This window comes from Oncorhynchus tshawytscha, linkage group LG20 (assembly GCF_018296145.1).
Source record: "Oncorhynchus tshawytscha isolate Ot180627B linkage group LG20, Otsh_v2.0, whole genome shotgun sequence".
In the NCBI taxonomy this organism is placed as follows: Eukaryota; Metazoa; Chordata; class Actinopteri; order Salmoniformes; family Salmonidae; genus Oncorhynchus; species Oncorhynchus tshawytscha.
The window spans coordinates 23,630,393-23,656,708 of NC_056448.1; the positions used below are offsets into that span (position 1 = coordinate 23,630,393).

The 26,316-nt window shown below is 46.2% G+C and overlaps 1 protein-coding gene across 1 annotated transcript in view; it reads left to right on the top strand.

The window, feature by feature from the left end:
- LOC112219947 (transmembrane protein 132C-like) overlaps window positions 1-26,316 on the top strand; it is a 117,917-nt gene that overhangs the window by 72,083 nt on the left and 19,518 nt on the right. Inside the window, exons 5-7 of the mRNA XM_024381438.1 lie at window positions 16,882-17,025; window positions 24,782-24,990; window positions 25,714-25,783. Of these exons, the coding sequence (XP_024237206.1) occupies window positions 16,882-17,025; window positions 24,782-24,990; window positions 25,714-25,783 (423 nt within the window). The remainder of the gene's footprint in view (window positions 1-16,881; window positions 17,026-24,781; window positions 24,991-25,713; window positions 25,784-26,316) is intronic.

Sequence of the window (26,316 nt, forward strand, 5' to 3'; positions counted from 1 at the left end):
TTATTTGTTCCCCAAAGTTGTCTGAGGAAAAAATATTGTTGTGCATAAAAGACTGTAAAAACACCAGCAAATCAGCTCCAAGTGATTTTAATTTTGGAAATCTGTTTGACCAAAATATTCCCACGCAGAATAGAGAGATATTATGTGAGAAATGTAAGCAAGGTTTGACATGATTATGTTTTAGTCAAATATTATATCTGTTTGTGCTTGCAGACAACACATTGTTTGTAATTGTAGTTACCACATATCCAGGATCAGCTTCCCTCAGCCCCCAGTGTTAGATGACCCACAAGGAGATCAGCGTCATTCCACAGTAGGAGGCCTAACAATAACACAATAACAAAGCAATAACACAAGCCTGACTTGGCCCCCTCAATGTGCTCAACAGCAATTGGGCATTCTTCTCCTCGTCCCCAAGACTCCACCGGTCGATACCCATCTTCCCGTGTGAGCGTTGTTGGTTTGTGTGAGCACTGTGTGTCATCTCAGGATCAGGATCAATTGTAAATGAGAACTTGTTCTCAACTTGCCTACCTGGTTAAATAAAGGTAAATAATAATCTCCTGCCTGTCAGTGATGCTGCTTGTGAGTTTAGATCATGCCTGCCATCCTTACGGATGCACACACAGCCTAAAGGGAGCCCAGCGCACTGATCAATACCCTTCTTAATCATCCTGCTGTTTGTGCGTGCATGTGTTTGTGTCTCAGGGTTGACCCTGGGATGGTTCAGGGGTATGAGTGTTTTAAAGCCCCTCTTGCTGGGTCCGTCCTTGAGCTTGAGATCTACGACATAAATCAGAGCCGTGCTTGGTCCTTACACACAAATCATCCACCTCCCTATCACCCCCCCAACCGCACAGAAGTGTAATGGCCTTTAATCGATTCCCTCCCTCTCTGTGTGCAGTCTTAAGAAAGTAGTGTGTGTGAGAAGGCAATCCTCCCCTGCTGGGTCAGGACACTCCTCAAGCCGAAAGTGTGTGGGGGGGAATGAGAATGGTGTGTGTGTGTGTGAGTTTATCACTGTGTGTGTCTGTCTATGTATGTTGGATTGCTTATCAACCGCTGGGCCAGAGCGTCATACCAGGGGCCATTAATAAGGCATGCTCTCCAGCAGTCACTCTTAGCCCCAGCAGGGCCCAGGCACCAGGGAGGAGAGGGGGGATATTGAGAGAGTTGAGGATGAGCCGGCCTGGTTCACGTGCCACCCGCATCACTCCCGCTGTCACAGCACATCTCACACCCCCAAGGCCAGATGGGCAAAGAGATTGAGCCCTTACAGAGGCAGAGCTGAATGCTAAGGGAGTGCCCTGCGAAACACACAGACTAGACCCCGTCATTCACACCTCAGCCGTTCTCAAACACTTACATCTCCTGAAGACATATGCACACCCTTACAGCGCTCTAACATAGACGCATGCACACACAGTCACACTAAAGTAGATTTGCAGTTCAAATAGCTCTACACAATAACCTACACACACACATGCACACGCGCAAACACACACACACACACACATGTACACACACACACACACACATAGGGTCATGTTTTTAGAGGCACCATTGTTTTATTTTCAAGTTAAATTCAGCATGGGTTCCTAAAAGGGACAAGAAAGGGCAGTAAATTATATTTTATCAACAATATTTCAAAGAAATGAACAATAACAATACTCAATGAATTGATCAACATTTTGATAGCAAATATGATCAACTCACTCACACTCACACACCATCCTCATCCCCACCCACACACAAAACAATCAGCACCACACACACTCGGCTTGAGGGGTGGACCATCCAGCAAATATGCATAACTAACATTGCAAAAGGAATTTCTTTACAAAAACAGAACGAATTGTCAGATAAATCCATTTAAATGTCAAAGGAAAAGTTCTCAGCACAACAAAAGGCTCTTTAAATAGACCAAGTGCATAAAAGAAGAATTGCTTATAAACATCTCAACAATGTTACAACGAAAATATACACAGTACCAGTCAAAGTTTGGCTACACCTACTCATTCAAGGGTTTTTCTTTATTTGTAATATTTTCTACATTGTAGAATAATAGTGAAGACATCAAAACTATGAAATAACACAAATGTGTCATGGATCCCCCCGGTACTGATGCTGTAATAGTCCTGCGTGTGTAGCTGGTGTAGAGAGTTAGTCTCAGGACAGCAGAATTGAGTAATCAACGTATTTTACTCAAAATACAAAAAATACACAGCAACATAACGAGCCCACTAAAAGGACCGATATACAAAGAACAATCCCTCACAAACAAAACATTGGGAACAGAGGGTTAAATAATAAACAAGTTAAGTGGTTGAGTGAAGCCAGGTGTGAAACACAAAGACAGAACAAATGGAAATTAAAAATGGATCGGCGGTAGCTAGAAAGCCGGTGACGTTGACCGCCGAATGCCGCCCGAACAAGGAGAGGGACCGACTTCGGAGGAAGTCATGACAGTACCCCCCCCCTTGACGCGCGGCTCCAGAAGCGCGCTGACAGTGACCTCTGGGACCACCCGGAGGATGAGGCGCAGGGCGATCCGGATGGAGACGGTGGAAATCCCTGAGCAACGATGGGTCCAGGACGTCCTCCACCGGCACCCAGCATCTCTCCTCCGGACAGTACACCTCCCACTCCACGAGGTACTGAAGGCCCCTCGTCCAATGCCTCGAGTCCAGGATGGCTCGAACAGCATAAGCCGGGGCCCCCTCGATGTCCAGAGGGGGCGAAAGAACCTCTTGCACCTCAGCTTCCTGGAGTGGACCAGCCACCACCGGCCTGAGGAGAGACACATGGAACGAGGGATTAATACGATAATCTGGGGGAAGCTGTAACCTGTAGCATACCTCGTTCAGGACTTTAAATGGCCCCAACAACCGCGGGCCCAGCTTCCGGCAGGGCAAGTGAAGGGGTAGGTTCCGGGTCGAGAGCCAAACCCGGTCCCCCGGTGCGAACACCGGGGCCTCGCTGCGGTGGTGGTCGGCGCTCGCTTTTTTTCCGCCTCACGGCACGTTGTAGGTGCACATGGGCGGCGTCCCAGGTCTCCTCCGAGCGCTTAAACCATTCGTCCACCACAGGAGCTTCGATCTGGCTCTGATGCCAAGGAGCCAGAACCGGCTGATACCCCAGTACATACTGGAAAGGAGAGAGGTTAGTGGAGGAGTGGTGGAGTGAGTTTTGGGCCATCTCTGCCCAGGGGATGAACGCCGCCCACTCCCCCGGCCGGTCATGGCAATATGACCACAGAAACCTACCCACACCCTGGTTGACTCTCTCCACCTGCCCGTTACTCTCAGGGTGAAAACCTGAGGTGAGGGTGACCGAGACCCCCAGACGTTCCAGGAATGCTCTCCAGACCCTGGACGTGAACTGGGGACCCCGATCAGAAACTATGTCCTCAGGCACCCCGTAGTGCCGGAAGACGTGTGTGAACAGGGCCTCCGCAGTCTGTAGGGCCATAGGGAGACCGGGCAAAGGGAGGAGACGGCAGGACTTAGAAAACCGATCCACAACAACCAGGATCGTGGTGTTACCCTGAGAGGGAGGAAGATCCCTCAGGAAGTTCACCGACAGGTGCGACCACGGCCGTTGTGGAACAGGTAGGGGTTGTAAATTCCCTCTGGGAAGGTGCCTGGGAGCCTTGCACTGGGCGCACACTGAGCAGGAGGAAACATAAACCCTCAAGTCCTTGGGCAAGGTGGGCCAACAGTACTTCCCACTAAGCCAATGCACTGTCCGACCGATGCCAGGATGACCAGAGGAGGGTGATGTATGAGTCCAATAGATCAAACGGTCGCGGACAGCAGATGGAACGTACAGGAGCCCAGCTGGACACTGGGGAGGAGTGGGCTCTGTGCGTAATGCCCGCTCGATGTCCGCGTCCAGCTCCCACACCACCGGTACCACCAGGCAAGAGGCCTGAAGTATGGGAGTGTGATCCATGGACCGCTCCTCTGTGTCATACATCCGGGACAGTGCATCTGCCTTAGCATTCTAGGAACCTGGTCTGTAGGATAGAGTGAAAACAAAACAGGTAAAGAACATAGCCCACCTTGCCTGGTGAGGGTTCAGTCTTCTCGCCGCCCAGATGTACTCCAGATTGCGGTGGTCAGTCCAGATGAGAAAAGGGTGGTTAGCCCCCTCAAGCCAATGTCTCCACGCCTTCAGAGCCTTGACAACAGCCAACAGCTCCCGGTCCCCCACATCATAGTTTCGCTCCGCCGGGCTGAGCTTCTTCAAAAAGAAAGCACAGGGGCGGAGCTTTGGTGGTGTGCCCGAGCACTGAGATAGCAGCCTCGGACACGTCCACCTCCACTATGAATGCCAAAGAGGGATCCAGATGAGCCAGCAATGGAGCTGAGGTAAACAGAGCCTTCAGGTGACCACTGCAGCCGCACCGGTCCCCCCTTCAGCAGTGAGGTAATAGGAGCTGCTACCTGACCAAAACCCCAGTTAAACCTCCGGTAGTAGCTGGCAAACCCTAGAAACCGCTGCACTTCCTTTACCGTGGTGGGAGTCGGCCAACTATGCACGGCTGAAATTTGGTCACTCTCCATCTCCACCCCTGATGTGGAAATGCGGGACCCTAGGAAGGAGACGTACTGTTGGAAGAACAGACAATTCTCAGCCTTGACGTACAGATCATGCTCCAATAGTCGACCAAGCACTCTGCACACCAGGGACACATGCTCGGCGCGTGTAGCAGAGTATATCAGAATGTCGTCAGTATACACCACTACACTCTGCCCGTGCAGGTGGCGGAAAATCCCGTCAACAAAGGCCTGGAAGACTGATGGAGCATTCATCAACCCGTACGGCATGACGAGGTACTGTCCGAAGGTGGTACTAAATGTTGTCTTCCACTCGTCCCCCTCCCGGATAAGCATCAGGTTGTAAGCGCTCCTGAAATCCAATATTGTGAAGAAGCACGGCTTGTGCATTGACTCGATCGCACTGGCGATGAGAGGCAGCGAGTAGCTGTACCTCACAGTGATCTGATTGATACCTCGATAGTCAATACACGGGCGCAGATCCCCCATCCTTCTTCTTCACAAAAAAGAAACTCGAGGAGGCAGGTGAAGTGGAGGGCCGAATGTATCCCTGCCTCAGGGATTCGGAGACATATGTTTCCATAGCCACCGTCTCCTCCTGTGACAGAGGATACACGTGACTCCTGGGAAGTGCTGCGTCTACCAGGAGATTTATCGCACAATCCCCCCGTTGATGAGGTGGTAATTGAGTCGCCCTCTTCTTACAGAAGGCGAGAGCCAAATCGGCATATTCTGAGTGGATGCGCACGGTGGAGGCCTGGTCTGGACTTTCCACCATAATAGCACTGATGAAAACCCCCACACACCTTCCTCAGCACTCTCGTGACAACCCCTTGAGAGCCCTCTGTTGCGAAGAAATAGTTGGCCCACTCCAGGGCTTTGCCTGAGAGGCAGGAGACGAGGGAGGACACTCTCTCATGCCCCGAAGGAGAAGGGTGGACGGTCGCCAGGTAGAGCTTCAGCTGGAGTATAAATACCTGGCATCCGGCAGCTGTTCCATCATACTCCCTCGGGAGCACGAGTCGAATCCCGCTGGGACCGGGTGAAAGAGGGGTGGACAATGGGACCTGCTGTAGTGGGGCTGGTGGAGGCGCTAGGAAACCTCCTTCTCTCTCCAAACGATCCATCGTCTGCAGCACGCGATCCATGGCGGTGCCCAGCATGGCTAGCACAGCATTCTGCAGCAATACGCCATCCCATCTGATTTGCGCTTAGTGGTACTATCATTTGTTTTTCAACAGGACAATGACCCAACACACCTATAGGCTGTGTAAGGGTTATTTGACCAAGAAGGAGAGTGATGGAGTGCTGTGTCAGATGACCTGGCCACCACAATCACCCAACCTCAACCCAATTGAGATGTTTTGGGATGAGTTGGACTGCAGATTGAAGGAAAAGCATCCAACAAGTGCTCAACATATGTGGGAACTCCTTCAAGACTGTTGGAAAAGCATTCCTCATGAAGCTGGTTTCGAGAATGCCAAGAGTGTGCAAAGTTGTCATCAAGGTAAAGGGTGGCTACTTTGAAGAATCTAAAATGTTAAATATATTTAGATTTGTTTAACCCTTGTTTGGTTACTACATGATTCCGTATGTGTTATTTCAAAGTTTTTATTTCTACACTATTATTTTACAATGTAGAAAATAGTAAAAATAAATAAAAACTCTTGAATGATTAGGTGTGTCCAAACTTTTGACTAGTACTGTATGTTAAAGTCACTAAATACGGGCTACAATATACAAGAAGGCCAATATCAAACCGCAACATAAAAAATAATCACCAGCACATAAACAATCAGCCTGCGAATGCAAACCATGCAGGACAAATTAGAGTTCAAACCACATAAATCATAAATCAAATGGGATTACTCACTATTATCAAGGCCGCACGGGAGACAGAAAACTTGACAATTGGTTAACCAGGAAGCACAAATGACAACTCAACGCAAGCGTCTTTTAAAAGGAGACGAGGCCACGTCCATACTCAGCATCACTGAATAGACAGCTCTTCTGCTGCCACTCATGAGACAGGAGTCGCGGGGCTCCAGAACTCCGTGTATTGAAACTGACAGTGCCCTATGTACAGTCGGCAATGGATATTTCCCATTTGAGGGAATTTTGGCATGTTATAGGCACACACAAACACACATGCACACGCACACACACACACACACACACACAAGCTGATATGCCCTCCTACTCTTCAATACATACACACTACCTTTAGGGTGTAATAGCCTGGAGTCAAGAGCTTTACCTGTATAAGTCATCATGGAAACATACTGAATGAGCATGAGCCAACTGCACAGCACTCATGAAGTGGTTTTACCATGGTTCATTTATTTGGGACATGACACTGAATGAACCAGGAAGTGGGTATACACTGAATTAAGATAACTTGGCTGTGTTCCTTAGACAATATTGTTACAATCGATTGGATTATCCCTGGTCTCAGATGAGCATTTGAGACTTATTTCATTATTGCGGTTGTTATCTTCACAGTTGAAGGAGAATGAAAACATGATTAGGCGATATACTGTAGATGTAATACAATGGAATAGTGCAAGAGGATAGTCAGGCTACAGAAATCCTTAATGGCACATAGTACATCTGCTATGATATTGATGACTTAGCACATATTTAGGAGCATACTGTATGCAGAGGTCATTGTCTTATGATTAACTGCTCCTTCTCAGTGCTCCATCCCTGAACCCATGAAAATGGGATCTGGCAGGGGCGGACTGGGAGAAAACTTCAGCCCTGGCATTTCAGCCACACCAGCCAATGAGAGGTAACAGAGGGGTCAGAGGAAGACTACAGGGCAGAAATAACACACTTCACCAATGGTACAAGGGAAACAGATTCATTCTTACTGTAAAAAAACAAACAAGGAAATGACAATACACTTCAGAACTATAAAAGAAGACACTGGGCCCATCCACATCGACTCAGAATAAATATAATCAGTTGAACAATATACACATCTTGGAACTACAATTGACTCAAAACTCTCCTGGACTGCAGACACACAACAAATATACAAAAAGGGACAAGAACGACTGTATTTCATGAGGCGATTAAATAAATATCAGGTCAATAAAAGAATAACAACCATATGCTACACATCCTTTGTTCAGTCTGTTTTCACTTTCTGTTTCCAAGCCTGGTACAATCAGCTATCCATCGCAAATAAAAACCAACTACATAAATAGTAAAGCTGTCAAGCTAAATACGTGGAGTTAATCTCAAGAACATGGAAGCGCTGTTCTTGGAGAGAGTAGTGAGGGCAGGAGCGAGAATTGTCACCGACCTCACACACCCACTTAACCAGGAGTTCCAGCTCCTACCATCAGGCTGCCGATACAGAGTCCTCCAGAGCCCAGCAATCATTCATTTCCACCAGCATAAGTCAACTGAATAAATAACTGCTCAACTCTCCCCTCAACTGTCTGTCTGTCTGTCTTTGCTTCTCCTTGTGCTCCTCTATTGTTGCTCTGTCTGTATGTATGTGTATCGAGTCCTGTGTGTTGCTGGTGAGAGAGTCAGGCGTGGGACAGCAGATATGAGTAAAACAAATGTGCTTTACTCAAAAAAGACAAATATACAAAGTAACATCTTGAGCACACACAGACGGACCGAAATTACAATAAACAATCACTCACAAAAACCATGTGGGGAACAGAGGGTTAAATAATAAACAAGGGATTGTGGGATTGACAACAAGTGTGTGAAACAAAGACAAAACAAATGGAAAATGAAAAGTGGATTGGCAGTAGAAAGCCATTGACGTCAACCGCAGAACGCCGCCCGAACAAGGAGAGGAACCGACTTTGGCGGAAGTCGTGACAGTATGTCTCTCTGTCTGTCAGTCACTCTGTCACTCCTAAGTGTGAATTGCTATTACATATAGAGTTAACATATTAAGGAACTCTCTGTTTTCTTCCTGCCCCCACTGCACTCATCTCTGAAATGTCTCTGCAACATCCTAGTTGTGAATGAATAAACACATTTATTAGATAAAGAAGAAATCTTTAGCGCAATAACTTTAAGTCTATGTTATGTACTAGCATGCTAGCAGATACCCATAGATTTCCAGTCATTGTGCTAACACAAGTTAGCATTGGCTTAGGAAACTATCCTTAACTTCCTTCATACTGGACACAGAGACATAAACATGTTATCCATGAGCTCATCTGAAAATCCAGAAGTATCCCTTTAAAATAGTGTTACCCATCCTAGTTGTGAATGAATAAATAAATATATTAGACAAAGAAAATCACTGAATAAATGACTTATAGATGACCATTGGCTTATATAATATCTTATAACAACCTAACAACATATTTCAAATTAGTGCATGTCAAGTGATCCCCGCTGTCCACTTAGCTAAGTGTTTAAATATTATGCTACATATAATTCAATAGAAGATAACAGACATAGAGAAGGAGAGAGAGAGACTGCCAGTTCCATAATGTTTTGGCTTTATAATACAACCAATGGCTACATAAATGAACTGGCAGTCTCTCGCTCTCCCTCTCTTTGTTTCCTTCTATTGAATTCAATATGCTGGGACTACTTATTGTGGATGCAGACAGATTTCCAGCGTTGTGCTTCGTTTGACATTGTGATAGTATGTGTATCTTTCTGCCAAGAAGTGACAGGTCTTTCAGCAAATGAAATATGTAGGAGATAGGCAGGACCAGCCTTCAGTAGCGGTGGCTATGTAATGTAATCCAACACCAGTCACTTGTTACTACAGCTCATAAACCCACTCACTGAGACTGAGATTCAGAAGCGAAAAATCTTGATAAAACAATTAAAATACACAGACAGTCCCTGAATTGACCTTTATTGTAATACATAATGACTTGTGTTTAGTAAAAAGCACTGTATAAATGTCTAGCAGATGGCTATTGCCTTGCCTATGTGTTATAAAAGCCAATCAAATCACTTGTTAGGCTACACTGAGTGTACAGTAGGAACTGCTCTTTCCATGACAGACTGACCAGGTGAAAGCTATGATCTCTTATTGATGTCACCTGTTAAATCCACTTAAATCAGTGTAGATGAAGGGGAGGAGACAGGTTAAAGAAGGATTGTTAAGCCTTGAGACAATTGAGACATAGATTGTGTATGTGTGCCATTCAGAGGGTGAATGGGAAAGACAACAGATTTAAGTGCCTTTGAACGGGATATGGTAGTAGTTTGATTGTGTCAAGTACTGCAACAGTTTCCCGTGTGTATCAAGAATGGTCCACCAGCCAAAGGACATCCAGCCAACTTGACACAACCTTGGGAAGCATTGGAGTTAACATGGCCCAGCATCCTTGTGGAATGCTTTTAACACTTTGTTCTCCATGCCCGACGAATTAAGGCAGCCCACCAGGAAGTGTGTACCTTCAGACACCTAAAATGGTTAAAAATGGGATCACTTTGCCTACCTGCCACGCAGGGCTGCTGAATCGGGTCCGCCTACTGCCAACAGCGCGAGATGATGAATAAAAAATAAATAATATAAACTCAAGACTTTATCGTTGGGTTTTTTACAGAAATGTTTAGCGGTCAACTAGAAATGCCTCACAGATCAACCAGCCGATCGCGATCGACCTGTTGTTGACCAATGTTCTAATTCGTTTCCAATGGAGTTATAGAAAATATAAGGCCTTCTGTACGATAAACATATTATCTCTAGGTTTATGGATGGGTTACATAGATTCTATGATTCACGTCTATGATTATGTCATAGCACAATCAAACCCATTGTGAGGGAGGGCTGATACTGTTGAACATCTTCTGTAGCTGAAAACCTTCAGTGAAGAAGACATTGTTCATTTCAAAAGCTCCTGAATGGTTGTTTTGACTGACAGTTCAAAATATTGCCTTTGTAAAAAAGTGGAACTGTTACTTTGAATTAACAACCTTCCCCAGATTTTAATTTAATAGGAGGGAAAGTGGCTCCTCGGTCCAATTTTGCCCAATGTTTATCGGAGCCATTTCCCAGGTCCGGTTAAATGGATATTTTGACAGTAGATGAAACAGTGTGGATAGCTGCTTGTCTGTTTGCACACCCGTCCCTGGCTGCTCATCTGACTCACATTAGCATAATTGTGGAATCGAAGAAAAACAATACGTTCAAGTTATTGTATGTGGAAAGCATAGGAGACTAATGTTTGATCAAAGTAGTAATCAGGTTGAATTCAGAGAAGTGAGCTAATATATCTACTTCCCATTAAAGAACATTAGAGGTGAAATGATAGAGAGGGAAAAAGACTGGATCCTCGAGCGAGGAATCAGCAGGCAGGGATAGAGGGAGAGAGTAAGAGAGAGTAAGAGAGATATAGAGAGTAAGAGAGAGAGAGAGAGAGAGAGAGAGAGAGAGAGAGAGTAAGAGAGAGAGAGAGAGAGTAAGAGAGAGAGAGTAAGAGAGAGAGAGAGAGAGAGAGAGAGAGAGAGAGAGAAGAGAGAGAGAGAGAGAGAGAGAGAGAGAGAGAGAGTAAGAGAGAGAGTAAGAGAGAGAGAAGAGAGAGAGTAAGAGAGAGAGAGAGAGAGAGAGAGAGAGAGAGAGAGAGAAGAGAGAGAGAGTAAGAGAGAGAGAGAGAGAAGAGAGAGAGAGAGAGTAAGAGAGAGAGAGAGAGAGAGAGAGAGAGAGAGAGGAGTGAGAGAGAGAAGGTAGAGGGAAGAAAGAAGACTGAATTCCATTATCCACAGCAGAGCGTTAAATAATGTTATCTGTTTTGCTCAAAAAGAGAGGGCCAATGGAATTAACAACGCGAACAGAGAGAAGTCTGGTGTAGGGAACAAAGGCCTGTCTGGGGTCCATTTTAACTTTGCCTTTCACAGATGTAGGCCCATTAACTGGTCTTTTATTGAAACTAAGCTGCACTGAGTGGGGGTGTGTGTGTGTGGGGGGTGTGTGTGTGTGTGTGTGTGTGTGTGTGTGTGGGGGGGGGGGGGCGTGCGTGTGCACCTGATGTATGTCTAGAGTTCGTGCATGCTCTTGTCAAAAGTTTGGACACTTACTTATTCAAGGGTTTTTCTTCATTTGTACTATTTTCTACATTGTAGAATAGTAGTGAAGACATCAAAACCATGAAATAACACATGGAATCATGTAGTAATCAAAAAAGTGTTAAACAAATCAAAATAGATGTAATATTTTAGATTCTTCAAAGTAGACACCCTTTGCCTTGATGACAGCTTTGCAAACTCTTGGCAGCGATTACAGCCACAAGTCTTATTGGCTATGACGCTACAAGCTTGGCACACTGGTATTTGGGGAGTTTCTCCTATTCCTCTCTGCAGATCTTCTCAATGTCTAGCAAACTGAGCCACTACTGGTCGGCAGAACAGTCACCCCCACTAGGAACGGCTCCTGACGTTCCGACCAGCTTTCTCGGGGTGGAGGGTCCTGAACTGTCGAATGAGGTCAGGGTCCAGTATGTCTTTGGCAGGAACCCAGGAGCGCTCCTCGGGAACGTAGCCTTCCCAGTCCACCAGATACTGCCAGGACCGCTGCACCCGGCGGGAATCCAGTATCCGATGGACGGTATAAGCCGGCCTGCCTCCGATGACACGTGGCGGAGGGGGAGGTCTGCCTGCCGAGACAAGGGGAGAAAAAACAACAGGTTTTAATAAGGAAATGTGAAAGTGGGATTAATCTTAAGGGATCTGCAGGCGATATGTGCAGGCGATATGTAACGGGGTTCACTCTCCTGGCAACCTTAAAGGGACTGATGTATTTCTGGGACAGCTTGCGAGACTCCACCCGTAGCGGTAAGTTTTTTGTGGAGAGCCAGACTCTCTGGCCGGGGCACAGGGTAGGCCCGGGATGGCGGGGACATACCAGTGGAGGAGGAACGCAAGTTGTTGTGCATGTACTCGGCCCAAACAATGAAGGACGACCATGTGGACGGGTTGTTGGAGACCATACATCTGAGGGCGGTTTCCAGCTCTTGATTCATCCTCTCGGTTTGGCCATTGGACTCCGGGTGGTACCCTGAAGATAGACTGGCAGTGGCCCCTATGAGTTGGCAGAAGGCCTTCCAAAACCTTGAAGCGAACTGGGGACCTCTATCGGAAACCATATCTTGAGGAATGACGAAGACTCAGAACACATAGTTAATTACCAACTCAGCCGTTTCCTTGGCAGAAGGTAACTTAGTCAAGGGGACGAACCTGGCCGCCTTAGAAAACCTGTAGATGATGACTAGGATAGTAGTATTACCATGGGACGGAGGAAGCCCAGTAATAAAGTCCAACTAGACTTGGGACCAGGGTCGGTGGGGAACAGGTAAAGGGTGAAGGAGTCCTTGAGGGCGAAGGTGAGAAGATTTTCCCTGGCAGCACATGGGACAGGCCTTGACGAAAGTGGTAACGTCTTCTGTTATGGTGGACCTGAGTCCTCGCTGCCTTGGGGACAAACAACCGATTGGCAGGACCTCCTTTCGGACCCGGTTCGATAGCTTGAGCTCGTCTCACGGTATCCTCAACTTGCCACAAGATCGGGGCCATGATCTTAGTGGCAGGAAGGACAGGCATGTCAGTATCTTCTCGAATGGCAGGAGCGTAGACTTGGGACAAGGCGTCCGGTTTGAGATTCTTCGACCCGGGCTGATAGGTAAGGATAAACTGGAATCGATTGAAGAAAAGAGACCATCGAGCTTGTCTGGAGTTCAACCACTTCGCCTGCTGGATATACTCCCGATTTTTGTGGTCCGTAAGCACTTGAAACTGTTGAGAAGCCCCCTCGAGCCAGTGTCTCCATTCCTTCAATTCCATCTTAACCGCTAGGAGTTCACAATCCCCCACATCGTAGTTCCTCTCAGCCGGGGTAAGCCGGTGTGAGAAGAAGGCACAAGGGTGGAGCTTCTTGTCTTCACCCCTCTGAGACAGTACAGCTCCAACACCAACCTCTGATGCGTCTACCTCCACCACAAAAGGTTCATCCGCAGTCGGTAGTGTCTGGATGGGAGCAGAGAGGATGCACTGTTTGAGTCCTTGGAAGGCCGTCTCAGCTTCTTTTCCCCACAGAAACCTTGCGTTGCCACCCTTGGTTAAAGCTGAGAGAGGGGCTGCCACCAAACTGAAGTTCTTGATGAACTTGCGGTAAAAGTTTGTGAAGCCCAGGAAACGCTGAACTTCCTTAACGGACTTGGGGATGGGCCAATCCGCTACCGCCCCTAACTTCCTGGAATCCATTTGGACTCGACCGGGTTCCACTACAAATCCCAGGAATGGTACTCGGGAGGAATGGAATTCACATTTTTCCAGCTTAACGTACAAATGGCTGTCTAGGAGGCGTTTGAGTACTTGTCTGACATGCTTTGTGTGTTCTTGAAGGGAGCTCGACAAGATGAGGATGTCATCCAAGTAAACGAACACGAAGATGTTAAGCATATCCCTAAGCACATAATTTATGAGCGCTTGGAACACAGCCGGGGCGTTGGTCAGGCCGATGGGATCACCAAGTATTCATAGTGACCAGTAGGCGTGTTGAAAGTGGTCTTCCACTCATCACTGTGTCTGACCCGCACAAGATGGAATGCGTTCCGCAGGTCAAGCTTAGTGAAGACAACTGCTTCCTGGAGCAGCTGAAATGCTGTGGCCATAAGGACATAATCCACCATCTTTTTTTGGCAACAAAGAAAAACCCTGCTCCCGGGGGCGAGGTGGACGGACGAATGAGGCCTGCTGCCAGAGTATCCTTGATGTAGGTATCCATAGCAGCTCGTTCGGGAGGAGATAGGGAAAGATCCGACCCCTGGTGGGGCAGGTGCCCGGAAACAGGTCGATGGGGCAATCGTAAGGTCTATGGGGTGGTAGTATGGTGGCCCTCTGTTTGCTAAATACCGGTTTGAGGTCATGGTAACACTCGGAAATTCAGGACAGGTCGATGGATTCTAGAGACTCGGGAGGAGAACTCGGGGAACTCGGGAAGATACAAGTGGCTTGGCACGTAGGGCCCCACTGCTTGACAGTGCCCACAGACCAGTCGATGTGAGGGTTATGGCTGTGAAGCCAGGAGTAGCCAAGAACGAGAGGGAACTCGGAACAGGGGATCAGATGAAAGTTCATCACTTCCTGGTGTTGGGAATCTGAAAGTCACAAGGGGGTAGTGACGCGAGTGACAAGTCCAGATCCCAGAGGGCTTCCATCCAATGTAATAACCATCATGGGGTTCCTTAGAGGTTCAGAGGGGACGCCATTCTCCTTCGCCCAGATACCATCCATGAAGTTTCCTGCAGCTCCAGAGTCTACCAAGGCTTGAAGGGGAAGCTCGTGGTTTTCCCAGGAAAGGGTGACTGGAATGAGCAGCCGGGAGTTGGACAGATGGGAGGAGGTTATATTTCCCGTTACAGTCCCCCCAGGCCTGCACGGGACAGTGCGTTTCCCTGGAGCCCGGGACACGTGGAGCGGAAATGGCCTGGTTTGCCGCAATATAGACAGCATCGCTCCCTCATCCGGCGGTCTCTCTCAGCCTGGGAGATGCGTCCAATCTGCATGGGTTCCAGTGGAGCCAGCGAGGATAAAGGTGGGGACTCGGAGCTGGGACCGATAGGAGCTAGGGCGAGAGGTCCACGGTTGAGTTCTCTCTCTCTCTCTCAGACGCTGGTCTATGCGTGAGGCCAACTTGATCAGGGACTCGAGGTTGTCTGGTGGTTCCCGAGTGGCCAGTTCATCTTGGATGGTGTCGGAAAGACCCTTCAGAAAGCACACTGTGAGCGCCTCGTCGTTCCAGCCACTCGTTGCTGCCACCGTGCGGAACTGGATGGCATAGTCCGTCACGCTGCGCCGACCTTGGCGGAGAGTCAGGAGCTCTTTGGCTGAGTCAGGGCCGCTGGTTGGACCTTGAAACACTCGCTTGAATTCCTCAGCAAAGGCAGAGTAGCTGGCACAGCAGGTACTTTGGGCATCCCACACAGCAGTAGCCCAGGCCAGGGCTTTTTCTGACAGCAGGGTGATGATATATGCGATCTTGGACCGGTCGGTGGGAAACGACGAGGGTTGCAGCTCGAAGGAGAGAGAACATTGGGTGCAAAACCCCTTACAAGCACTCGGATCACCTGAGAACCGTTGGGGAGGCGGAAGACGGGGTTCAGCTAGGGTTTTAACTGCAACAGGCACTTGAATCTGAGGTACTGGGGTGGGAGCGGTTGCCGGGGGAAGTCGATCAGATATCTGCTTTATGGAAGTCAGCATCTCCGACAGAAGTTGAGAATGTCTAGCCATTAAGGCCTCTTGCTGAACCAGAGCGGCTTCGTGGCGTTGGACAGTCCCCTCATGGTGGAACAGCGTGGCAAAAAGATCCTGGGAACTGGCTGCCTCTGGGTTCATTTTGGCTCTGTGTTTCTGTCAGGGACCAGGTTATGAACTCGGGTCTCCGGTCACTTAGCAAACTGAGCCACTAATAGTCGGCAGAACCCAGAAGATGAGGCAGACACAGCAGTACTTGAGACTGTGTTTTAATAAAGTAAAAAATAAAGTACTTCAGGGAAAAATATAAATCCACAACGTCAAAAGTAATTCCAGGAGAAAAAGGTAATCCTCCAAGTGAAAAGGTAAATCCACAAGGTGGTAGGTACAGCAGGGAAAAAGCCTCAAAAGATAATCAAAAATAAATAAACCAGAACAAAAACAGAGTACCACAAGAGAGTCCAACTGGAGTAACAAATGTTCACAGCATCGCTGGGGCTGGTTGCTAACATTCAAACACAGAGCAAAGAACTGAGGAAATCTAAGGGTTTAAATACATTCAAGGGAAGCGAGGCACAGGTGCAAATAATAATCTGGAAACAGGGGAAAACAAAAGGGTCAAAAAAGCACAATGGGGGCATCTAGTGGACAAAACTGGAACAATCCTGGCCAAATCCTGACAGACAGGTGAAAAAATTTAGTTTAGTTATATCAAAAAATGATAACTTTTAAAATGTTTCACTGTTTTTAATTTTTATGAAATTCACTGAGGATGGTCCTCCTCTTCCTCCTCTGAGGAACCTCCACTTGTATTAATGTCACCTTAACTGCTGTATAGGGGCACAACTGGATCGTTGGTGCTGCATTCACAGGGAAATTAGGACGTACAGCAGATGTGCAAGCATTTATTGTACGTACTACTGACTCATTTATTGAAATCTACGACTATTTCCACTGTCAGTTCTAGGCTAATGCCAATTAGTTGACAATGTGAGAGAGAGTAACCTTGCTTTAAAGTACTTGTGATCTTAGGTTATATTGCAATAAGTAAAGTAAACATTGCATCTTTCAGTGTGGTTGCTCTCTTCAGTAGAACTCTTAACTCCTCTTCTCTTCTCCCTCTCAGAACACTGAGATCCTGAATACAGCCGTCCTCACCGGGAGGACGGTTGCTGTGCCGGTAAAAGTGGTCACCGTAGGAACAGACGGCACGGTTACAGATGTAACAGAGTCGGTGGAGTGTCGGTCGACCGATGAAGAGGTGGTCAAGGTGAGTGTACACTATAGAGGATGCAACCTTGAGAGGAAACCTTGAGGAGATAGACTAGGGGGAATCAATCCTTTTCAACCCAACAGAGAACGTCAGTTCAATTACAGTACATAGTATCAGGTTTCAGGTAAGACCTAAGTGCAGACTGTGTTAAAGTAAAAATGTTTATCGCAACAACAGGGGCATGCAAACGACAGGTCAAGGCAGGCAGGCTCAGAGTCAGGACAGGCAAGGGTCAAAACCAGGAGGATGAGGAAAAAGAGCGACTGGGAAAAAGCAGGCGCTGAGACAAACCGCTGGTTGACTTGGACAAACAAGATGAACTGGCACAGACAGACAGAAAACACAGGTATAAATACCCAGGGGATAAGTGGGGAAGATGAGCGACACCTGGAGGGGGGTGGAGACAAGCACAAGGACAGGTGAAACAGATCGGGGTGTGACACAGAGTATGACAATAATGGGTTGTCTTTACATCTTTTTAGTCTCTCATCCTTCACAGCCACAAGGCCATATAGACTGACCTTGATGAGTGAATGCTGTGTCCTACAGTACAACACAGAACAAATAGCACGTTTGATACTGTGTACATATACATATGTACAGTGGGGATGACAAGTAGAACAAGATTTTGCAGGTTTTCTTACTTACAAAGCATGAAGAAGTCTGTAATTCTTATCATAGGTACACTTCAACTGTGAGGGACAGAATCTAAAACAAAAATCCAGAAAATCACTTTTTTTTTTCTGGAATTTTTTTCTAATTTTGTCTGTCATAGTTGAAGTGTACCTATGATGAAAATGACAGGCCTCTCTCATCTTTTTAAGTGGGAGAACTTGCACAATTGGTGGCTGACTAAATACTTTTTTGCCCCACTGTATATACAGTATTATTAAACTTTCCCTTGGTGATTGAAATACCCTTGAAATCTTTTGAAGTACTGTATGTAATCTGCTCCTGGTTGTAAATTATTTACTGTTTTAACCATTAGAGAGAGAGAGATTACTATTTTGACCTGTTAGGCCAGAGGGTAGAGACACAATCAAATCAAACTGTATTTGTCACATGCGCCGAATACAACAAGTGTAGACCTTACCTTGAAATGCTTACTTACAAGCCCTTAACCAACAGTGCAGTTCAAGAAAGAGTTAAGAAAATATTTACCAAATAAACTAAAGTAAAAAAATATTCAAAGTAACACAATAAAATAACAATAATGAGGCTATGTACAGGGGGTACCGGTACCGAGTCAGTGTACGGTGGGTACAGCTTAGCTGAGGTCATTTGTACATGTAGGATGGGGTGAAGTGACTATGCATAGATAATAAACAGCGAGTAGCAGCGGTGTACAAAACAAATGGAGGAGGAGGGGGGTCAATGTATATAGTCTGGTGGCCATTTGATGAATTGTTCAGCAGTCTTATGGCTTGGGGGTAGAAGCTGTAAAGGAACCTTTTGGTCCTGGACTTGGTGCTCCGGGTACCGCTTGCCGTGCAGTAGCAGAGAAAACAGTCTATAACTTGGGTGACTGGAGTCTCTGACAATTCCTCTGACACCGCCTAGTATATACTTCATGGATGGCAGGAAGCTTGGCCCCAGTGATGTACTGGGCTGTGTGCACTACCCTCTGTAGCGCCTTAAGGTCAGAAGCTGAGCAGTTGACTGTCTTTGTGTGTTTGGACCATAATAGTTTGTTGGTGATTTGGACACCAAGGAACTTGAATCTCTCGACCCGCTCCACTACAGCCCCATCAATGTTAATGGGAGCCTGCTCTGCCCGCCTTTCACTGTAGTCCGCGATCAGCTCCTTTGTCTTGCTCACATTGAGGGAGAGGTTGTTCTTCTGGCACCACACTGCCAGGTCTCTGACCTCCTCACTATAGGCTGTCTCATCGTTGTCATTGATCAGGCCTATCATCGTTGTGTCGTCAGCAAACTTAATGATGGTGTTGAAGTCGTGTTTGGTCACGCAGTCGTGGGTGAACAGGGAGTACAGGAGGGGAGTAAGTAGACACCCCTGAGGGGCCCAGTGTTGACAATCAGCGTGGCAGACATGTTGTTGCCTACCCTTACCACCTGGGGGAGGCCCGTCAGGAAGTCCAGGATCCAGTTGCAGAGGGAGGTGTTTCGTCCCAGGATCCTTACCTTAGTGATGAGCTTCGTGGGCACTACGGTGTTGAACGCTGAGCTGTTGTCAATGAACAGCATTCTCACATAGGTGTTGCTTTTGTCCAGGTAGGAAAGGGCAGTGTGGACTGCGATTGAGATTGCACCATCTGTGGATCTGTTGGGGTAGTATGCGAATTGGAGTGGGTCTAGTGTATCCGGGAGGATGCTGTTGATGTGAGCCATGACCAGCCTTTCAAAGCACTTCATGGCTACCAATGTGAGTGCTACGGGGCGGTAATCATTTAGGTAGGTTACCTTCGCTTTCTTGGGCACAGGGACTACAGTGGCCTGCTTGAAACATGTTGGTATTACAGACTCTGCCAGGGAGAGGTTGAAAATGTCAGTGAAGACACTTGCCAGTTGGTCCGCGCATGCTTAGTGTCCTGGTAATCCGTCTGTCCCCTCTGCTTTGTGAATGTTGACCTGTTTAAAAAGGTCTTGCTCACATCGGCTACCGAGATCAATATCACACAGTCGTCCAGAACAGTTGGTACTCTCGTGCATGCTTCAGTGTCGCTTGCCTCAAAGCAAGCATAAAAGGCATTTAGCTTATCTGATAGGCTCATGTCACTGGGCAGCTCGCGTCTGGGTTTCCCTTTGTAGTCCATAATAGTTTTCAAGCCCTGCCACATCCAACGAGCGTCAAAGCCTGTGTAGTAGGATTCAATCTTAATCCTTGTATTGACGCTTTGCTTGTTTGATGTTTCGTTTGAGGGCATAGCGGGATTTCTTATAAGCGTCCGGATTATTGTCCTGCTTCTTGAAAAGCGGCAGCTCTAGCCCTTAGCTCAATGCGGCCTGTAATCCATGGCTTCTGGTTGGGATATGTATGTACGGTCACTGTAGGGGAGACGTCGATGATGCACTTATTGATAAAGTCGATGACTAGGGTGGTATACTCCTCAATACCATTGAATGAATCCCAGAACATATTCCAGTCTGTGCTAGCAAAACAGTCCTGTAGCATAGCATCTGCGTCATCTGACCACTTCCGAATTGAGGGAGTCACGGGCACTTCCTGCTTTAGTTTTTGCTTGTAAGCAGGAATCAGGAGGATAAAATTATGTTCAGATTTGCCAAATGGAGGGCGAGGGAGAGCTTTGTATGCATCTCTGTGTGTGGAGTAAATGTGGTCGAGAGTTTGTTTCTCCTCTGATTTCACATGTGACATGCTGGTAGAAATGAGGTAAAACAGATTTAAGTTTACCTGCATTAAAGTCCCCGGCCACAAGGAGCACCGCTTTTGGATGAGCATTTTCTTGTTTGCTTATGGCCTTATAGAGTTGGTTGAGTGTGGTCTTAGTGCCAGCATCGGTTTGTGGTGGTAATTAGACCGCTCCAAATAATATAGATGCTACATGTATTCTATTCACCACCAATAGACAGACAGCGCTCCACTCTCAACGTCCCTCCCTGTTTTTTGTCTCAAATAGCACACACTGCTAAATACATAGGATATGACAATGAGAGAGAGGGGGAAGAGTGCAGCCAAACTCCCCTCCTCTGAGGGATGAGTGCACGTGGGTGTGTTTGTGTGTAAGGGTGTGTGTTTGTGTATATGTGTGTTTATTTATTGTGTGTGTGTTTCTGGTTGTACATTTTAAGTTGTGTGTGTGAGAGTGAGAGCTCACTGTAGATTTTATAATGTTGATGGTGATTCTAAACCTCATGGGTCTTGGTGTTATTGGAAGATTACACTGTCAAAACCTAATATAATTGTGATAGTCTCTGAGATGAATAAACAAATCAACAGTAATGATTAGCTTTGATCCACTATTTCAGTCATAAGAGGTAGATGTGTGACAAGAGTGAGATGAATAATTTCATCTGTTTACTTTTCCACAATAACAAATGCAGTGCCTTAGACTGCTGCGCCACTCAGGAGCCCTAAAGACAACTAAGACAACACTAGTGTACTTAAACACAATGTACAGTAGGGGAGAGTGGGGTAAGCCAAAGGGATAAGATGAGCCACCCTTGTTTCTAGGAAACAATATGTATAATTTGACTAAATATTTAGGAAAGAAGAAACCACATGGGAAATAGGTAGTTTTATTTTATTATTTAACTCGGCAAGTCAATTGACAAATTATTTTTTTTACAATAAAGGCCTACCCTGGCAATCCCTCCCCTAACCCGGACGATGCTGGCCCAATTGTGCACTGCCATATGGGACTCCCGATCACAGCCAGTTGTTATACAGCCCGGGATTGAACCATGGCCTGTAGTGACACCTCTAGCACTGAGATGCAGTGCCTTAGACCTCTGTGCCACTCAGGAGCAAAGTTAGGGTGTCAGGGTAGCAGGTAGCCTAGCAGTTAGAGTGTTGGTCCAGTAACTGAAAGGTTGCTGGTTTGAATACCTGAGCTGACAAAGTGAAAATATGTTGATGTATCCTTGAGGAAGGCACTTAACCCTAATTTGCTCCAGGGCTGTACTATTATGGCTGACACTGTAAAAAAAACACATTTCACTGCACCTTTCTGACAATATGTATATTTTTTTAAGTACAATGTGTTTGTTAGCCTGTATTAAAATATGCTTACATTTATTCAAGAACAAAAAAGTGATTGTGATTGTGTTGAATTGTGTTTGGGAAATAAAGATAGACATGGTTTTAAAAAGCTAGTGGTCCTTTTTCATTCAACACAGATATTTTTTGGCAGCTTAATTTACCATGTCCCGCAACTCAATTTACTCCATCCCCAGGGTACTGCAAGTTGTGCCAAGAGACCACTTTTTTTTGGACAAGCTGTGTTTTCAAAACTGTAAAGTTTACATGAATTCTGAGTATTTCCAGGGATACTCAACATCCTGAAATATATGTAGATATCTTTGTTAGAAATAATAGTATATTTCCCTTTAAGGGTTTCTGGTTTTTGGTTCCAGGTAGAACCCTTTTGGGTTCCAGGTAGAACCCTTTTGGGTTCCACGTAGAACCCTCTATGGAAAGGAACCCAAGAGGTTTGGGACCAAAAAGGTTCTTCAAAGGGTTATCCAATAGCGATAGGAAAAGAACCATTTTAGGTTCTAGATACCTTTTTTTCTAAAACTGTAGATAGTTAAAATAGAATGCAGTGAGAGAGAGAGAGAGAATTAAAATAGAATGCAGAGAGAGAGAGAGAGGCAGAGAGAGTTAAAATAGAATGCAGAGAGAGAGAGAGAGAGAGAGTTAAAATAGAATGCAGAGAGAGAGAGAGAGAGAGAGAGAATCACGGAGGCTTAATAAGGAGTGAAGTGGATTGTTTCAGATCGCTTTCTGGTTGGGTGACTTTTTAAAAACCTGCACAGTGTCTGGGAAAAATGAAGAGGGAGGAGAAGGATTGTGCGTGCTTGTGTGTGCATGTAAATATAGCTGGGAATGTTTCATTTGCTATATCAGATAACACACACACACATGTTTGTTTTTCTATTATTTTCGCAACCAAATTATTTATTCCCATTCAAACGAGAAAAAGTCTTACAGTCACATACAGATATAGAGGGAATGTGAATCCTTTAAACTAGCCTACATCAAGTACTTTACAGTACAGTGGTAGTGGATTGAAAGGCAGTGTAGGAAGGAAGAAAGAAAGGAAGAAATGAAGAAAGGAAGAAAGGAAGAAATGAAGAAAGGAAGAAAGAAAGAAAGGAAGAAAGGAACAGGTCAACACAGAGAAGCAATAGAAGCTTCTCCCAGGTTAAAGTAGGTTCTGATACACAGCCTGTTTTAATGACAGTTAAATGAAGATAGAAGACGGGTGAGAAGAGAGGCACAGAGAGCGAGGAAGAGAGAGAGAAGGGGATAAAGAGAGAGAGAGAGAGAGAGAGAGAGAGAAAAGGAGGGCGAGAGGAGAGAAGAGAAAGAGAGAACTGACAGAGTGAATCTATTAGGAGTGGATGTTCTGACACATCATTTGTGGAAAAAACTGCCAAGACACTTCCAGCGAAGAGTGATGATAGTCTGCTTTTGACTAGATTTATAAAAGACTAATTGCAACCCAAACTGTGGGCATGCTGAGATTAACAGTGATGCCCATCTTCATTATCGCTCCATCCAAAGCTTCAGATGAATGGAAAATGGTTGTGATTATACATGACAGGCTTTGACAAGCCATTGCATATGGAGAAACTAAAACAAAATCTGTCCTCCCAGTCTTTTGTGAAAGAATACTACATGCCTGATCGAGTGGTTTAGGTTGTTTGAAGGTAGAAGTTCATACGTTTCGAAGATGCTCTTCAGAAACCCTGCCATGCCATTGGTCGATCTATACCTGAGAGGCTTTGGAACTGATTGGAGGAGACAGAGCAGATTTAGCCAATCATAAAGAGGGGTGACCTGGAGCCAGGGTTTTGTTTCTTGATTGGCAATTGGGATTTGTGTCTTTCTCTGGTCCATCTGTTGAGATTTGTGGCCCGTTCCTCCACACTGGGCTTATCTGTGTGCGCGCGCGCACACACACACACACACACACACACACACACACACACACACGCCAGTGGAGGCTACGGAGGGGAGGACGGCTCATAATATTGGCTGGAAGGGAGTCAATGGAATGGTATCAAACATGTGGTTTCCATTGGTTGAAACCATTCCATTGTCTCCATTCCAGCCATTACTATGAGCCATCCTCCCCTCAGCAGCCGCCACTGACACGCGCGCACACACACACACACACACACACACACACACACACACACACACACACACACACACACACACACACACACACACACACACACACACACGCTTGAATAGAGACTCCAAGGGCTTGCTCAAGGAATGCCAAATCTGTCATCTGTATCATTACAGAGCAGAGGGAGCAATGTCAAGTCTTTGAAGGACATAAGAATAACGTTGTTGTCTCCCTCTAGCTGTACAAACTTGTATGACTAATATTTGCATAGAAATAATTTGATGCAACTTCGACCCTGGACTTCCCTTAGACACTGACTATACTGTTGTATCTTATTCTTTCATAAAGCAGTAGCCTACATTGTTAACTTAAACTGAGTGTACAGAACATTAATAACACCTTCCTAATATTGAGTTGCACCCCCTGTTGCCCTCAGAGCAGCCTCAATTCATTGAGGGATGGACTGTGCAAGGTTTCAAAAGCAGTCCACAGGGATGCTGGCCAATGTTGACTCCTATGCTTCCTACAGTTGTGTCAAGTTGGATGGATGCCCTTTGGGTGGTAGACCATTCTTGATACACACGGGAAACAGTTGAGCGTGAAAAACATAGTAGAGTTGCATTTCTTGACGCAAACTGGTGTGCCTGGCACCTACTACCATACCCTGTTCAAAGGCACTTAAATATAGTGACTTGCCCATTCACCCTCTGAATGGCACACATACACAATACAGGTCTCATTTGTCTCAAGGCTTACAAATCCTTCTTTAATCTGTCTCCTCCCTTTCATCTATACTGACTGAAGTGGATTTAAGAAGTGGCAATAAGGGATCACCTGGATTCACCTGGTCAGTCTATTTCAAGGAAAGAGCAGGTGTCCTTAATGCTTTGTACACTCAGTGTAGTTTCTTTTGTTTTTCTCTTAATAACATGTTTTCCTATTTCTCCTCTCTCTCATCCTCTTCCTCCCAGGTGTCAGATCGTTGTGACTATGTGTTTGTTAATGGGAAGGAGACGAGGGGGAGGATGAGGATGGTGCTCAACTTTACCTACAGCTACCTGAGTGCCCAACTGGAGATGAGTGTGTGGATGCCCCGCCTCCCCCTGCTTATCGACATAGCCAACCCCGAACTCAGCCAGATCAAGGGCTGGAGAGTCCCCGTGGCCGCCGACAACAAGAGGTCAGTAGTTTTACCAGATAGTGAGATGTATTACCTGGTTCAAACTGCTTGGGAAATTGACTCAAACAGTAATTGCGATGCAAAGCAAAATACTAACTTTCAAGAATCATCTTCAAGCATCTTGTTAATTTTGATGGTTGTATCACCACCTCTCACATATTTACCACTTATTTTTGAAGTAGTATCTTCATCTGGCAGTTTAGAATAACTGTGAGGATGCTAATGTCTTAATCATGACACCTACACCTTTCCTCTTCCCATCACTCCCCTGTCTATGGCCACTGCTGTGACCAGGATACCCAGGTGACGTCGATGGTCTCTCTGAGGGAAGAAATGTGACTTTCAATTACTGCCATGACTCTGTCTCTCATTTCTGTCGCTGACTCACTTTCTGTCAACTAACATATCTGTTATCACCTCCACAACATTCTGGAAATGTCCTTACACAGCCAGTCTTTTGTGAAAGCGAGATTTATTGGTTGCAAAGGCATGTCTGAACAATGAAGAAAGAGAGAGAAGAATAGAGTTTGAGTCTGTCTTTTATTTTCTCTCATTGTTATAGTACGGGCAATTAAATTTGGGCAATTAAGCTTGAGTTCTTTAGCTTGAGGCATATGTTCTGTAGATTGTTCAGTTACCTTGCACAATGCAGGCTCGAATCCACTTCAACATACATCATTATCCCCAATGCACTGTGCAACCCTTTAACCCTGGGGCCACCAGGTGGCGTTCTAACACATATGCCCCTGCTTTCATGGCCCTCTCTGAGCCCATGATCCCTCTAGTCCAGTGGGTAGGAGAGGTGAAAAGGCCAGTCGAGTCGTGGGTCTGAAAGCAAGCTCATTATACACCCAGACCTTATCTGACCTGACGGTCATCAGTGAGAACACGGCTTGCATGCTTTTGTCTGCGCCCTGCCGCAAATGTCACCTCGATTAGGCTGACGTGTGTGTCATCCCTCCAGTGAAGAGGTGGAGGGGGAAGGAATGGGGGGCCCGGACACCTACGCCAGTCAGCTCCAGCATGTTAACCTGTCAGCCTGTTTTTCTGCCTGGATGGCCACGCATCATTAAACCTAATGGGAGTTGTCAGTGTCGCACTTCGCCCAACCACCTGGCCTGGCCCAGAGAACAGAGGGGGATGGGGAGGGGGTTGTTTTTAAAGAAAATGAATTCAGTGGAGAAAGAACGAGAGAGAGAGAGAGGGTGTGAACTGAGTGGAGAGAGAGAAAGAGAGAGATTTGATTGAGAAAACATGTAAGGTAGAGAGAACGAGAGAATGGAGATTGGAGTGGTATCAGGGTAATGGCTGTGGCCTCCGTGTTTA